At 38.8% G+C, this 16,702-nt stretch overlaps 1 protein-coding gene across 3 annotated transcripts in view; it reads right to left on the minus strand.

The window, feature by feature from the left end:
* Positions 1-16,702, minus strand: part of cltca (clathrin, heavy chain a (Hc)) — a 53,521-nt gene that overhangs the window by 5,363 nt on the left and 31,456 nt on the right. For 2 of the 3 annotated variants that reach the window (XM_049469052.1, XM_049469053.1), the window contains exons 14-30: positions 15,654-15,817; positions 14,273-14,398; positions 13,990-14,132; positions 13,124-13,358; positions 12,861-12,983; positions 12,428-12,573; positions 12,152-12,335; positions 10,126-10,318; positions 9,850-10,007; positions 9,585-9,749; positions 9,339-9,446; positions 8,894-9,061; positions 8,641-8,790; positions 8,256-8,387; positions 8,012-8,122; positions 7,633-7,803; positions 4,976-5,197 (exon numbers count right to left, since the gene is read on the minus strand). In XM_049469052.1, the coding sequence (XP_049325009.1) occupies positions 4,976-5,197; positions 7,633-7,803; positions 8,012-8,122; positions 8,256-8,387; positions 8,641-8,790; positions 8,894-9,061; positions 9,339-9,446; positions 9,585-9,749; positions 9,850-10,007; positions 10,126-10,318; positions 12,152-12,335; positions 12,428-12,573; positions 12,861-12,983; positions 13,124-13,358; positions 13,990-14,132; positions 14,273-14,398; positions 15,654-15,817 (2,699 nt within the window). Of the gene's footprint in view, positions 1-2,697; positions 2,725-4,975; positions 5,198-7,632; positions 7,804-8,011; positions 8,123-8,255; positions 8,388-8,640; positions 8,791-8,893; positions 9,062-9,338; positions 9,447-9,584; positions 9,750-9,849; positions 10,008-10,125; positions 10,319-12,151; positions 12,336-12,427; positions 12,574-12,860; positions 12,984-13,123; positions 13,359-13,989; positions 14,133-14,272; positions 14,399-15,653; positions 15,818-16,702 lie in introns of all 3 variants that reach the window. The other variant, XM_049469051.1, reaches the window with a different exon arrangement.

Below are 16,702 nucleotides of genomic sequence, written 5' to 3' on the forward strand. Positions count from 1 at the left end.
AAACTGACACCGACTGTCTTATCCTGAATAAGATATAATAACCTGATTGGTTGCTCCCCAGTTTCCGCCTTATTTTAAAATATCTGTTAAGATGATTGGCTGCAGTAGATAATGCTTGACAAGGAGCTTCTATTGTCGACTTAAAATTATACAATTGGACATGTAATGATCAAAATCAAAAAAAGATTTTTTTTTTTCAGATTTTCTATTTCTATTTTTTATTTGAAGATATTGTGCAGTGTTTAAGATTTTTCTTAAAGTGTTTCTCTCAAAGTCTCGGGTTACAGACCTCGTCCAACTAGGGCTGTCGCGGTTAAATAATTTCCCCTGCAGTTATATATGGTGGCTTAACACCGCGATATGCGGTATGAAGCCATATGCCTTCATTGTAGAGCTATATAAATGTTTTTTATAAATACTTTTTCATGTGTTTTTTTGCAGCTAATATATTTTTTGTTTCCGGGCTAACGAGCATTAAACTTAAAGCTTAATCCAGGGCTCCTTATGACAAGGAAATATTTGGAGCAGCTGGATATCAGAAAGAATCGCGCATTTAAAGTGGCGTTCTGAGCTGATTGGACGGCTTGGATGAAAAGTGCGAGATATCATTTGATTAAATGTATTTAACTAATAATATAAATAACAGGTGTGCCGAATTTTTACTCCCTGGCAGAATCCGACTCTCCTTCGTGTGCACGCGCATCTGGTAAACGTGGCCGCTAGAGGTTACTCTTGCGCTGTCTGTTATTTTTTGAGTGTACATTACGATTTATATTTATATTTCACTTAGAACACAGCAATATATAAAGCCAAACAAAGACTCTTGTGCTAGTTTAGTTGTATATAACGAAAGAAAGAAGGGTATTGCAGAGCCATAATGATAGGACACGTTAAGCACAGCTTTAATCCTAACGTCTGGGAAGATAACCAAGTTCAAATCTGAATACCTGATATTTACATCTGCCGAAATGATACCCCTCTGATCTCAGCACCCTTCAAGACAAAAATAACAGCACTAGCTCAAATGGGAATATGCCTGGAGACGAAAGTGACACTGAAAGTATGCAGGAGCACTGTAAAAAAAACTATAATATTAAATAGGAAAAGAAGGCTAACAGGGTGGCCAGTTTAAGGAGTTCATGATCTGTAACAGGGCTGCTGGGATTATTATTATTAGTTATTTACATTTATTACTTGCTCTAGTGTTAGTTAAATTATACAGTGTCCAGATTTTGCCGTGGAGATGTAGCTACTGGTACAGTCTAGCCTTCATCACCCCCGCCGCGAGAAGCGTCCAGCCGGGAGAGCGCACGGTGCTCAGCAGTTACCTTATATTTTCCTTATAACTGGTTTTAAAGAAATTACTTTTAACAACACCAGTTTTACTCTCCCATTAATTTATATTAGGCTTATAAATTAATTATATAAAAGGATAAAAGTTTTTTAGTGTAATATGATGATATAATTTGTCCTACATCTTACAATTACATTTGGTCACATCTAAAACACATTTAAAATACTGGAATAAATGTTCAGATTCATTAAAATTGCAATATAAATTCCCCACTCAAATTAACATCCTAAAAACAGAGTATTATTTTTATTTTAGGCCAGCAATTATAATTTAATAGTGTTACAGATTTAAAGCAGGTCTCATATGAGCCATTTTAAAACTGTATACATTTTTCTATTATTTTTCTTTTCTCATTTTTACATTGTACAGTTGGAACTAAGTCAATAAACACAGCTCCAGTTTGACACGTATAACATGCTTTACAGTACATGTGATACACAGAGGCAGTCCTCCTGCTGAGGTTTATTTCCTTTATTCATGACTGGAACTGACTGTATTTACATTCCTTGGATCGCAATAACTAAAGTAAAGCAGAATCGCGGATTGCGATATAGGAGAGACTGCGGGTAGTGGCGCCTCACAAAAATTAGACACTCTATTATTTAACTATAACAATAGAGTATTAAAAAGCATCAGGTTATAAATGTAGATAATTTATTATATAATAAGGTCCTCCTGTGGGAAAAACGCCAATATCGCGGTCGCGGTTATGTCCCACACACTGCACTTTTCTTGTCAATAGCGCAATATTGCTATACTGCGGGTATCGCGACAGCCCTACGTCCTACCTCTATCTGCATAATGCGCCACCTGATTGGCCGACAGATTTCATTCACTTTGTGTGAGAACGCAGTAATCAAAGGCAGACGGTTTAAATACAGCTTTAAAACAAAAATATTCTTCTGGCTCAAATTTCGTCACACACTGTTTGGTATGGAGCTAAATTAGTGCCAAAACTATGAAAAATAAAGAAAACGTATTTTGTAAATATTATACTACTTGAAAACAAACAACACATTTTACATTTTACACATTTTTGTTTGTGTAAAAACCAAACTGTCAATACAGAACAAAAGCTTACAAAATATATTATCAAACTCCTAACAAGCTACTAATAAAAAAATATTTTGTATTATTTCATGAAGACAATGCTACATCTGAAAATGTACTGGATCATATGGTGACAGCTATTTAGCTGAGGTGCTATTTAGTATGAGAGTGACTAACAGCGATTTGAACCCAATTCCCTTTCAGTGGTGTTGATTGAATCCAAGTGAAATGTGACTTGTTTGAGTGATTCAGTTCTTTTTTTTAATGACAATTTAAGTCTATGAAATTGATACCTGGAACACATGGAGGCTATCGTCAACCTATTTTGTGGGGAGTGGAAGGGTAAAAAGCAAATTAAATGAACTGAACCATGCAATGTTAACAGGGCACTGCTATAAAACATTGTTTTACAACTGATATCCATATATTAGCTATTTCTCTCTTCTGGAACAAATCAGATATGTAAATGTCATTAATGGACAGGTCTAAATAAAACATTTGTCCAAATTAAACATTGAATAGGATAAAAGAATAACAGATTTTTCCCAACAGGAAGAAATGGTTAATATATATACATGTTTATTTATCGGTATGGCTCATTTAATGATTTGGTTGAAGTGTATTTTACAGAAATCTTTTTAAATCATTGTTCCCCATACTTACAGTTTCTCTTGTTTAGTTTAACTTGCTCCTTTCATCTGTGCGACTACTTCTTAATAGGGGTGTGACGAGACACTAATATCACGAGACGACACGATACTGGGTTAACGAGAACGAGACGAGACGAGATTTAAAAATAAAATTTTAAAGAAAACGTCAAAAATGAGTTCTATTTGACAAAATCATAAAACGCAAACTTAACAGACTGGTTTCTCTCACATTCATTCTATAAGAAATAGAAATAAGAAATAAGTAAAAATAAAACTTTTCTAGGTCTTATATAGTGCTAACACAATAAGTGCAAACCTATGTTGGTTTGTGTTCTTGTAATTTAACTATGCATAACCATAACCAGTCATATTAAGACTCTGCTTAAAGTGCAAACAGAGACAGAACATTTATTTTTTTAATACAGTACAGAGTTAAGGGATTAATACAGCTGCCTATGAAACAGTCACGAGTAGGATTTACTTACAGTATTTATATATGGTTTGTGTCTTGTTGGTCACTCTGTTACTATTTATTTTTTCCACTGGAGCCAAAGTGCAGCCAGATATACAACTTAAAAGTAGCAGAAGCATCTTCTATGCCAGGGGTATTTAATTAGAATTCAGTATGGTCCAGTTAGAGAAAATTTCGACAGGCCAAGGTCCGGACCGATTGTTAACTTGTGTTATAATTAAGTGCTATGTCATGCTTTAGTCACGCACAGCGCGCTCGGCGGGTAGTTTCCGCCCGTTCTCGTTCTCCCTATCTCCTTATAAAGGCGTTTTTTCATGGCCGCGTCCCAATTCAACAGCCGGAGCAGCGGTACCGCGACCCTGACAACACAGCTTCGATCCCGCGTGAGGAGCGGTGTGTTTATTTATTTATTTATTTTCTTACCGCATCTGCACAGATCTGATTGTCTAAAGAGAGCGTTTGGTGATCCCACACGTGATTGGTCTGTGAGTTTACTGCACCGCAAAGCACGTATACAATTAAATCCTTCTCAGTAGGTTTGGGTCCGGACCCGGACCGCGGTCCACCCATTAGTGACCACTGCTCTATGCAAATGCCCGAATTCTCCTCTTCTGCTGAAAGCTGCTCTCACCACACTCGCTGCTACTGTGTTGCCAGATTCCTCTAAAAAGTCCACACTAAACTGTTTTTTCTTCACGCGAGACAGGTTTAAGCTTGACGAGAAATATCGTCACATTTTAATCTCACGAGATCTCGTCACACCCCTACTTCCTAACTATCAATCTTACAAAGTAATGGCTAAAACATGTTTCTGCCTCTATTGAACTTGTAGAACTCGTACACAAACACGTTCCACACTTGCATGGAATGATACAGTTATCTGAAAGCCCCTTCCTCAGCGCTAGCTCTTTTGTTGTTTAAAAAGGAGTATATCGGACTGGAGTTTGCGTGTCGTGTTAAAACAACAAAATATTAGCTACTAACCACAGCTAGCGTTAGCTAATGTCACTGCACTCTGGAAATCTAAGCTTACTGTAAATAAACGGAAGCGCATTACTCACCCAAACAAATGGTTTTCAGGAAAGAAATCTGCATAGATTAACATCCAGCGCTCGTTTGACTTTAAAAGAACAGTTAAAAGAATTACAGTTTTGTTTACTTAACTTAGCTTTACAGGTCTTGCCACCCAATTCGAAGAAAAACATGGCAACACCCCTGTTTCTCGCTAGGGTCACATTATGCGCCTTTGATCCTGTGCGCCTTATGTATGAAACTAGACCAGAAAATAAACGTTTATTAATAGTGTGCTTTGTAATCCGGTGCGCCTTATAGTGCGGAAAATACAGTAATATATATTTTATAGCATGTTATTATTTAAACCTGAACCTCAGTAAAAGTATACACAAGAAGTGACAGTACCCATGAAAAAGCCTGAAGACGCATCCTTACCTTGCTCAGATACTCCCGCATAACCTGAATGAAGTATGGCATTGAGAAGTCCATGATGTTGTGCCTCCAGGCAGTCTCCAGTACCACATCGGGTCGAAGAAGGTCGTAGCAGGTGAAGAGGCAGGCAGCAAAGCATTCCTTCTTGTCCTCCAACAAGAACCACTGCAGCAACTCCTCTGCAAGCTCTGTCTCCTTTGACTCTGATGCATACTGCATAGCATCCTGGAAAATGGAGAGAAAGATTATGTATGTACACATAAACCGGGACCAGTGATGTCAGTAATGCGTTACTCTAATCTGACCCTTTTTTTTAGTAACGAGTAATCTATGGCGTTACTATTTCCAATCCACTAATTAGATTAAAGTTACTTATCCAAATCACTGTGCCTTTAAAGATTTTACACTACGCGTGATTGGTCTGTAAGTTAACTGTGCCGCAGAGTGCGTAAACCGTAAAGACAAGAAAAGTTCCGGTGCTTAAAATGAACGCTGTCAGAACTAAATTCTTTTCAGTAGTTTATCGGTTTGGGTCCGTATTGGACAACGTCTGGGTCCGGACCCGGACCACAGTCTGCATATATGTGATACCTAGACCATATACACGGTTTTGTTTTATAAAACCACTCCTTGCTGCCCTGCAGAGAACAACAAGTTCAATGTTCAGTTTTACAGTGTTAAATATGTCAGGTCAAGAAATACTTTCTTTATTTGATATATTTTTTATAAAAACAAGTATTTATGTTTAGTAAAATCAAGAAAGACCATATTTTATTTTTATTAAAAAATATATTTTTTCAGGAAATAGTGTAACTTTAAATGTCTAGAGATACATTGTTGCTGTTAAAAATGCATTTTTCAATAAAGGGAGTATTGGCAAAACTGGTTATAATGTTTATGTTAAGGCGGCGGGAGGTGGTGTCTGCAGCTGCTGAAAGTAACTAATAAAGTAACTTGTAAAGTAACTTAGTTACTTTTAAAATCAAGTAATCCATAAAGTAACTAAGTTACTTTTTAAAGGAGTAATCAGTAATCAGTAATCGGATTACCTTTTCAAAGTAACTATACCATCACTGACCGGGACACACACTATGGACCAAAGTTGCAAAACATTCTCCTATTACAGATGTTCTACTACCATTTTGTCCTCAAACTGTCACGATGCTGGCCATGCAGCAGAAGTACAGAGCAAGTGCTGTTTTAAGTGATCACAAATGCAGTCGTATGCAGAAGTAGTCGGACAGTAAACATATATCAACAACACCCAGAAACACTGCCGTCTTCTCTGAGCCAGAGATCATGGATCGACGCAAAGTGGAAAAGTGTCCTGTGGTCTGACGAAAAATTGTTTTTGGGAATCATGGACGTTGTGTCCTCCGAGCCAAAGAGAAAAAAGGACTTTCCAGCTTGGTCTCAGCGATTAGATTAAAAGCATCATCTCTGATGGTATGGGGGTGTGTTAGTGTCTATGGCATCATTAACTTGCACATCTGTGAAGCTCCATTAATGCTGAAAGGTACATACAGGTTTTGGACTAACGTATTCTGCCATCAAGCAACTCTTATCCTGCTTATTTCAGCAAGAGAATGCCAAGCCACACCCTGCACGGTTACAACAGCGTGGCTTCATCCAAACAAATTGAAAATGTGTGGCACATTGTAAAGCCGAAAAGCGACAATGGACCGGTGAGCAAAAATGCGAAAAATTCTACCCACAAAGCTTTAACAATTAATCTCATCAGTTCCCAAACACTTACTGAGTGTTGTTAAAAGCAAAGGTGATAACAGAGTGGTAAATACGCCCCTGTTCCAACCTCTTTAGAATGTGTAGCAGCATCAAATTTAAAATAACTGAATATTTGCAAAAAACAAAAGTTTAATATCTTGTATTTGTAGTGCAGTCAACTGAATAAAAGGATTTGCAAATCATTGGATTCCATCTTCCTGCAGTTTCTCTACAAAAATTAAGTTTGTTCTGTAATAATAAAGAACATACCTACTCTACTTAAAACACTTAAACATGATATGAAAATATTAACAGAATTTGGAGGAGGCTAAATAAAATAAAAATCCTGGATGTTCCTAATTGTTGTTAGTATACATGTTTTTATCAACAAAAACAATAACTGTTTTCCAAACTTAATTAATGACTAGGGTTTGATAACAGATGGATGTAGCTGTGCTGGTTAGATAAGTGTGTTATGCTATAGTTAATGTTATAGTTCCCTCATGTTTGTTGCTAGCATTGAGCCTATATAGATTTTGTAGTATTTTGAGCTCAACAGCAAACACCCACACTCGGCTAGGTTTAACCTGCAAAGCTAACAGCCTGTCGTTTTTGACAGTGTTTGAGGCGGTTTATACACGGTGCACCCAGTCTCAGCGGGCTTGTTATCCCCAAAGCTAACCTGTTTTTTGAGCTGAATTAATCACTCATGTTTGATAACAGATTGACGTCACTGTGCTGGTTAAATATGGTTCTGCTGTTTGATATGATGTGTCTTTACTAATACGTACTTACTGGCTTAATGTGAGCTTCAGTATATTTTATTTCAAAAAATATTGATATTGAATTACCCTCCAGACCTACATAGATTACATTAAGGTTTTTGCTTCTCCCCATTAGATTCCTTGTGTAGTCTGTCTGATTACAAAACATACCTTGTAGAGTTTGTCCTTTTTGCAGAGCTCCACACTCTGTTTCCAGCGGTTGTTGCCTTTGAAGAGGTAGGCCGCGATTCTTCTGAACTCAATGAGCTCGTGTTTTTCCAGTCGCTGAGCCAGAGCAATGTTGTCAAAGTTATCATACGCATCTATGGACGTCCTAAGTGCCTATACGAGCAAAAAGAAAAAAACAGAATACTACAATTTAATGACCTTTTTATCTACAAGACATTAGCTTCTAATGACAATACAATTTCACACTAATAAGAAGGGGCCACACATTTCAGAAAAAAAAAAATAATAAAAAAAAATAGCCCACTTCTGAATAAAAGCCCAAATTATTTCTATAAATTAGAAATGAATATTGGCTCCTGACCTGGTAGTCTTCTTCTGTAATGAAGAGGTTATTAAGTGCTTCGTTGACAGACTTGTTGTTGTGGTTCTGTACAGATCGCAAGTAGGGTTTGACCAGAGGGAGCTGCTTAACCTGAATATTTTTATAATAAGAGAAAAACAACAAACAAGCAAACAAAACAATAAGCGTGTGTGTACAATATTTATTAGCACTAAGGATAAATGTAAAGCAACCCTTTTTAAGTTAGACTGGGGTTAAATCCTACCTTGCTGAAGAAGTTGACTGCGCGAGAGTGGTCCAGTCTGGGTGAGAGCACTATGAGAAGGTCATTCAGTAACAAGGGCTTGAACTCAAGATAAAACTGGACTGCTTTGTAATACAGTTCCACATTGGCCACCTGCACAAAGACAGAACAAACACCAACAACGAAGAGATATAAACACGGCCTCCAGACCAAAAAGAGGTCAAAAGCTCCTTGGATATGTGCCACAAACCACTTCACTCATGCACCAGCTATTCAACACAAGCAAAGCATGGTTTTAATGCTGCTGCTCGACAAGCTGTACCACCGCTGTAATGATCAAAGCCAAGATACTGAAGATCAAGTTGACAGACATAAAAGACATTCTGTACATATCAGCAAGCTGCACCTTGGTGATGATGTCCTTGAACTGGCTTTCTTTCCAGGCATCTGTGGGGTGGTTCATCATGGTGATGATGGCATTGTCGTATTCCTCGTACTTGTCATACAGGAAGACCAGTTCCGCCCACAGATGAGCCTGCTCTGCTGCCCGCAGCACCTAAAAAAACACGCATTTGATCGTACACTGATACGTTTTCTCTAGCCTGATTACTACAGAAAGTGCCTTCCTCTAAGAACCATGTACAGTCATTATCATGTACCTTTGGGATGTTGACCCTGGACCAAAAGAGCTCCAGGTGTTCCCTCATCTTCTGAGGCTTAAATTTAGAGTACAGAATGGCCAGCTCTGTGAACATGCCCATGTGAGCCCGCTCCAGTCCCAGAGCCGCCTCCAGCATGGTGATCAGTTCTTCAAAGTAACCACGGTCCTAAAATTAAGCAAACATATAAAATAATAATAAAAAACACTGAAATATATGAAGCAACAAATCTCAAATACAACCTTCACGCAAATCATTAAACAATACCACTCTGGAGACTGTGCAAAGAACAATTTGAATGGAAGGAAAGCTTCTTATCCACACAACAGATTATATTTATTCATCTAAACTGAAACATCCATAATCACTAATAATCAACCTGTATAAAAAAAACTTAATGTGTCTGAGAGAATTAGAATTCTAACTTTCAACAGGTCATGCTTGCCTGGTAGTAGTTGATCAGCTCTTCCAGTTCATCTGCATGGACCACGATATGAAGGCCGCACATCTGAGCCAGTCTGAACTCCTTGCCGTCTACACAGGCAAAGCACACCTAAACCAAGACATCAATACCAAAGACATTGTGTTACTAGAAGAAAATTCATACAGCTCATTTACAACACTCTTATACAGTACCAATTCATTTCAAAATGTAAATCAGTAATGAAATAATGAGATCTCACTGGCTTACCTCCTTCCATGTACGTGTGCTATTAGCTTTGCGAGCTCCATCCACCGCAGCCTGGTATTCTCCGAGGTGAACCAAAGTGGAAGCCAGGCGGCCAAAGTTCGACACATTGTTGTAGAGTAACTTTGCAGCCTCGTACATCTTCTCATCATAACAACGATCACCAACCTAAAAAAAATATATCAAACAAAAAGATGCTTAAAATGCTTAAATGCTTAAAATGCTTAAAGATGCTTAAAGTCTTTTTTTATAACTTCAAATACGTTACCTGCTGGATGTGGGCATTGTTAGGACCATTAATGAACTCTTCCAGCTCAGCCAGTCGGTTGGTTTTGGCAAGAGCAAAGATCAGCTCCGTCTCCACATAGGACTCTCTCGCCTTTTTACGAGCCATCTGCAGGAACTTCACCAAGTCCTCCCAGTTACCTGACAAAAGAAACAATTCTTTCTGACTTTCCACTCAAAGCATAGCAAATACGCACAGTAAAAAGAATAAGAGCCTGTTTATTCACACAGGAGTGAATAGTCCTCTACTTCTCCTTACCACTCTGATCAGCTGCCTGCACCACCTCCATATAAGCAGAGGGGTCATCAGCCTTAATGTAGGAATCGATGGCCTCTTTGACCAGGCCTTTCTGGAGCTGAGCCTTAGCCAACTGGCTCCACACAGCTGGCTCGTTGCAGCGCTCCGCAAACTCGTACGCTCGGTCCAGGTTACCAATGTGTTCGATCAGAACCTGTAGAATGGGAATAACGCAGTGTTTATGAACTAACGCTTACTTGTTAAGTGACATCACTTGATTACAGTAACACGTTACTCTAATCTGACCATTTTTTTCAGTAACGAGTAACCCAAGTTATTTATCCAAGTCACTCTGCATTAGTGTCTCTCACACACGCACCCTCCCTCCCTCCCAACAGTGCATATTTCAAAAGTCAGTAAACACAGAACATTATTGTAGATTTGCTGAAGTACTCGCTCAGGCTCTACTTCCTGAGGAGGCTGGGGTCTTTTAACATTTGTTGGAAGCTCCTGCTAATGTTTTATCAGACTGTGGTGTCCAGCTGTCTTTTCTATGCTGTGGTGTGCTGGGGAGGACGCATGAAAAAGAGGGACGAGATGTGTCTGGACAAGCTGGTCAGACGTGCAGGGTCCGTGGTTGGTGTGGAGCTAGTAACGGTGGCAGAAAGGAGGACACTGCACAAACTACTCTCCATCATGGATAATGCTGGTCACCCATTGCATTCCATCATCATGGACCAAAGGAGCAGTTTCAGTGGCAGGTTCTTGTCACAGAGCTGCTCTACAGACAGACTGAGAAGATTGTTTGTTCAAAGAGCCATCAGACTCTTCAACTCCTCCCAGTGGAGCCGGAAGAGAGAGGACAGATGAGGAACGAGTCTCATATGTGCTCTCTTAAATCACAGCCTTTTTATCTGTACTGGAATAACACCCTACACATCTACACCCTGTGACTCTTTTGCCTTTTTATTGTATATACTGTTCTTTTGCACCCCTGGACACTTTGTCACTTTACTGTACATCCTGTACATTTGCACCCATGATCACTACACTACGCACCTAACTTAAATACAACATTTGCACCGGTTTATGTTTAATATTGTCATATCTGCTGATACCTGCTATCTCCTATACTTAAATTATTCTTTTACTGCACTACTTCATATCTATGACTACTTACTTCCACACTTTGTAAAGCTTTTTGTATTTATATAATTATGTATATATTTTAAAGTCACAGTTTTAGAATTTTTATTTCATAGTTTAGAGTCTTATATCCCTCACTGTGCTCTCTTATTGTACTAGACTTATTGTTTGTTTGTTTCTACTGTGTTGTGTAACTGCTACTGGCTGCTAAATTTCCTTCGGGATCAATAAAGTATCTATCTATCTATCTATCTATCTATCTATCTATCTATCTATCTATCTATCTATCTATTTGTATTGTCTTCTTGACACAACACACATGTAACTTAGTTACTTAATGGATTACTTGATTTTGAAGTATGCAACTTGGCCATCACTGCAAAGTCATAAAAGTGGCTGGTCATTTATGACATTACACTCCATACACTCTATGTAGAGCAATTAATTAAATGTACTGTTGGGAGTCTTGCTCTAAGTCTCTTAGGCTATGTGACTATGAGTGCAAGCAATTCAAATGTTTCCCAAATCAGATCTGTTGAAACAATTGTCTGGTGTTAACTGCAAGTGATCAGATCAGATTTGCGTGTCTGAACATCACAATCCTAACAACGGAGCTCTCAGATTTGAAGCTTCTAATGTGGCTTTGATGCACCATCTCGCTCTCCAGTCAGCCTGTCAAGTCACAATTTGCACAAAGCCTGAGGAAGTGATATGCACTGCAATGTTCTGTGCTCTAGTCATGGCCGGCCTCATTGTGCAGCAAAATGTGCAAATGCTGTATTAAGTAACTAATGTAGGTAGCATCAAATGGATCAAAAAGAACAATTAAAGTCTCATTAAAGTAAATCAAGTTCTTCTTGTGTTTTAGAGAAATAAAAACTTGCTTTATTAGACTGCGTACCTGCACTGCTGAAGTGTTGACATCAAATTTCCTGAAGATCGCAAAGGCCTCCTCAAAGAGTTCGCTGCTGATAGCGATGTTGGCAATATCAGGAGCATCGTAGTTGTCCAAGCGGTTAATATACTCCATGACACGGGTGCGGTCGGCTTTGATGGCTGTCAAAATCAGCAAGTTCTGGAGGTTTCTAAAAACAGGAAAATGCACTGATTGCTACCTGACTGACAGTGGAGAAATCAATATCTGGATGGAACTGGTACTAGTACTTGAAGACTCTACCTGTGTTCACTGAATACAGAGTTGTCCAAAACAATCTTTTCGAGAAGTTCTATGAGTTCATTTGGCAAGTCAGCTGTCATGAAGGCCTTCACTGTGACAGACACCTCCTCTGGGTCCTGAGTCTCTGACAGGGCGGTCTGCACCACCTGTCACAGAGCAGAGGAAGAACAAGAGGACTCACAATCAAAATATGTACATATACACACGTTTTAAGTTTCAACAAAACAGTTTACTAAGAATGCTTGTATATGATACTGACAGAAATCCCCAGAACTGGACAAAAAGCAGAAAGGAAGAGAAATAATGTTTGAATATCAGACAGAAAAAGTTTCCAAAGTTGTAAATATATCAAGAATCTAAAAAAGATGTCAAAGATTTATATTAAAACACAGCCTGCGTTTGTGTCAGTCAGCTTATAGTTAAGTCTTCTTACCTGGTCAATCAGAGGCCTCCTATATGGGTTGGTTTCGAGCAGCACGCTAGCCCATAGCTCAGGATCCCGGCGGCGAACCAGATAACGAGACAAACTCTTAAATAAGGAGTTCTCATTACACACCTGCAAACAAACAAATACACATCAAATTTTCAGATTATGAAAACACCAGGGAATAATGATTGCTAAAAATGATAAAATCAGCAAAGCCTGTAAGTACTGACATGTCTGTGTGTTAGCCCTCTAGCACTATAAATACTCACATTTATCAGCTCCTGGTCACACTGGCCTCTCTCGTAAGCTACGCAGGCCAGATGGGGGTCCCTCTTCTCGCAGTATTTTCCCACAACACGGCTGTCGTAGTATGGGTTCTCCCGCAAGAAGCGCTCTGGGTTATTGTTGCTGTCGATGTAAATCTTAGCCAAGGCATTGTGGGTAGCGGGCTCCTCACAGCCTTCGTGGATGCGAGCCTCCAGCCAGGGCAGCAGCAGTTTCAGTCTGGTGACAAAAAGATGCAAGCATGATTATTGTGTGTGTGTGTGTGTGTGTGTGTGTGTGTGTGTGTGTGTATTATGCACATTTTATTGTGTGCGGCTGCTTGTATTTCTTTCACAGAGAAATCAGTTTACTTAATTAAATAAAAACTAGGGATGTCCTGATCGAAGTTCAAGTCGGAGTCATTTGAAAAAGTGTCTGCTGATACAGACCACCGATATGATAGTTTGGGAATGAAGTAAATCAATAAATAAATAAACAAATAAAAAACAAATCCAAGTTGTACCTTACGGTATCAAAACACCAGCACAAAAATAAAGTATATATGGCTATTTAGTAATAAGTACTAAATGACCATGAATCTGATTTCCATTTAAATAGGCATCTTCTTAAATAAACAAACCAAACAATGCCATATAACAATTTTGTGATTGTGATTCATTTTGAAATGCTGATACTTCTGCATAGTTGGAAGGGAGACAGTAAAAATCAGATGGAGCATCTGAGAGAGTTTGACAGCGTGAGCAATTTGTCAGCATGAGCACTCTCAATGTGTGCAACAACGTAATGTAACATTTTTAATAAATCAGTGATCTGGATCTTTTCCACCTCATTCTGATCCTTCAGTCAGTACCTGTTTCTCTTCTCCACCTCAGCCACCAGCTCGTCAGTGGAGAACTGGCCCCTCACCACGAGGATCAGGTTCTTAATCACATCCTCAGAACAGTCCACATCCAACAGACCACCAATCACAACTGGCAGACGACTGGGGTTCACCTAAGATAAAATAAATATAAATGTAACAAACAAACAAAAATACATAACAGATTCAGACAAACCTGTCCCAGTAGCTGTGTCTTAAATGCACCAGATTATCATTCCTTTTTAGGAACAGCAGTAATGCCAAACCTGCTTACCTTCTGCACGTAGATCTCAATGTACTTCTGGAGGCTGTTGCGATACAGGTAGAGCACCAAATCATGGACGAAGTCAAAACGGTCACACACAATGATGAGGGGCAGCTGGTCAGTGAGTTTAGCTTCCTGTCCATCAAACAGGGGGAGGTGACAAAGATAAATAAGGTTAACTCTTGATATATAAATATTGTATATATAAAAAACATGCACAACAGACATCCAAGAGAAATAACCACCTTCTATTTATTCATTTACTATTACTATTAATTTCTATAATATTCATTCTTCTCAAAAGAAAATGCAAAAACAAATCTAAAATCACTAAAAAATAAGACAGCAGCATTATATTATAATTGCATAAAACTTACAAGCATGATTAATAATGGCACAATATCAAGAAAAAAAGAAAAACAACCAATGGGACAAACAATGTTGCATTTTATAAGAGGTCAGAACAAATGGTTGAGTTGTCTGTCCTGATATCTACTGAGTGGACAGAGAAGTACAGAAATAAATTAGAACAAACAAACTAAATTAAAACCATTAAACAGCTGGGTTTAAAAGTTGTCAGTGTGAGAGCTCCCTCTGTTGGCTCTCTCTCTGCTTCATCAGATGTGCCAAAAAACAAACTTATCCTGCCACTCAGTGACCGCCATCAACAACAGAATTTTGCAAAAAACTGCATTCACACTGAAAAAACACACACAACAATCCCAGTATTAATCCTCTAACTAACCACTGGAAGCAAGGGAGAGATGACTAAAGAAAAGAAGAAGAGGAAACAAAGGAAGTCCTGTACTGTGGAGGGGGGGGGGGGGGGGGGTGTGTTACCTGGTTCATGTCCTGCCCAATCCAAAGATACATGTGACAAGCATAAGAGATAATAATTATAATCAGGAAAGAAATTTATGTTGCTTTCCTACCAAACTAAACACTGCCTAGCCCACTGGGGTATGTGAAGTATTGAATACAGATAAACTGAACCAGTGATATTATGCCATTACAATATTTAATACATAATTTCATGGCAATTTCAGTGATCACTGATGCATTAAAAATAATTATTTCAAGATTTGAATGATTTTCATCTTCAAATGAAACATTGGATGCGGTCAAATTCCTGAACAAAATCTACAAGAAAAGCACAACAGACTCAAACAAAAAAAATCATAAGGCTGAGAAGTCCATCTTGGAGCTCTGAGCATACACGCATACACAGAGGAGTCCAGAACCAACCCAAGGAAGTTATAACCCAAGAAGGCAATAAATATGAAAATCAAAAAGACGAAAAAAGAGTCACTGAAAAACAAATGGGATTCCATGTGTTTTTGTGGTTGGCAGAAGATCACATTATGTGGGGCTGACACAATCCTTGCAGTACCTTAAGGAAGTTCTTGACGCGTTCAGGATCGTAGCAGTTGCTCTCTCTGCAGATTCGCTCCACCTCCTTGATCTGACCCGTCTTGCAGGCAGCCTGGATGTATTTGAAATGAACCTCTGGGTCCTGACTGAAATTCACAATCGAGCCGAGGAAGTAGAAGAGACCTGAGGAGCCATGAAACACAGAGCACGAGGTCAAACTTTTTAAAATGAGTGCCAGAGGGTAAAGGCCAATTTACCTATTCCAAAGCCTATGCGTATCTAGCGAGTGCACTCTATGCGACAGAGCGTGTTTTTACTTTTGCATGTGCGCATCAGCGGCTCTGTGTTGCTCTACAGTTTAAACCGCAAAAGCAGAAATGTGTGGGCTGGGACACAAGGCCCCGCGGACCAATCGCAGCTGCAGCCTTCTGCGTCGCGTAGTTACATTTCCAGCGGGTGGACCAACAATGCTGCGATTCTATGTCGTTGGCTACATCTCCATACTTCCACAAATATGACAGAAGAATATTTTTCCCCTACAATAACACTACCATGCTTACCCTTACAACAATAGAACATAGAACAAACAGAGTTTGGGCCCAGAGGAGGGAGACACTTTTAATGCATTGTAATTCCATAGAGAGCACTTTAAAAATCAAACTCTGAAATCATAGGTCTGCAGACACTTTAATCTTATCTCAGGTTATGTAGATGAGCAAAGTATGATGAGTAAAGACAACATGTGAATTACTGCCACCAAACCTGTTCACGTTCAGAAGCTCACTGGCAAAATGAGGGGAGGTTATCAAAAAAGAATTCTAACAATAAAGGAAGCAGTACATAGTAGGCGTGTTCCATATTATATCATACACAATATTAAATTATGAGACAATCGTCAGTATAGATGCACAATTTTTGAAAATTGTTTATCATTTATATGCCTGCACTAAATGAAGGTTACATTTAAAATTGATTAAAAAGTTTACTTTAGAAATTGAGCAGATATTTTCTGTAATCTCCATTTTAATGACTATTTTCTGTTAGCGCATGTGATCAAGCTGTGTGTCC

This window comes from Astyanax mexicanus, chromosome 20 (assembly GCF_023375975.1).
Source record: "Astyanax mexicanus isolate ESR-SI-001 chromosome 20, AstMex3_surface, whole genome shotgun sequence".
Classification (NCBI taxonomy): domain Eukaryota; kingdom Metazoa; phylum Chordata; class Actinopteri; order Characiformes; family Acestrorhamphidae; genus Astyanax; species Astyanax mexicanus.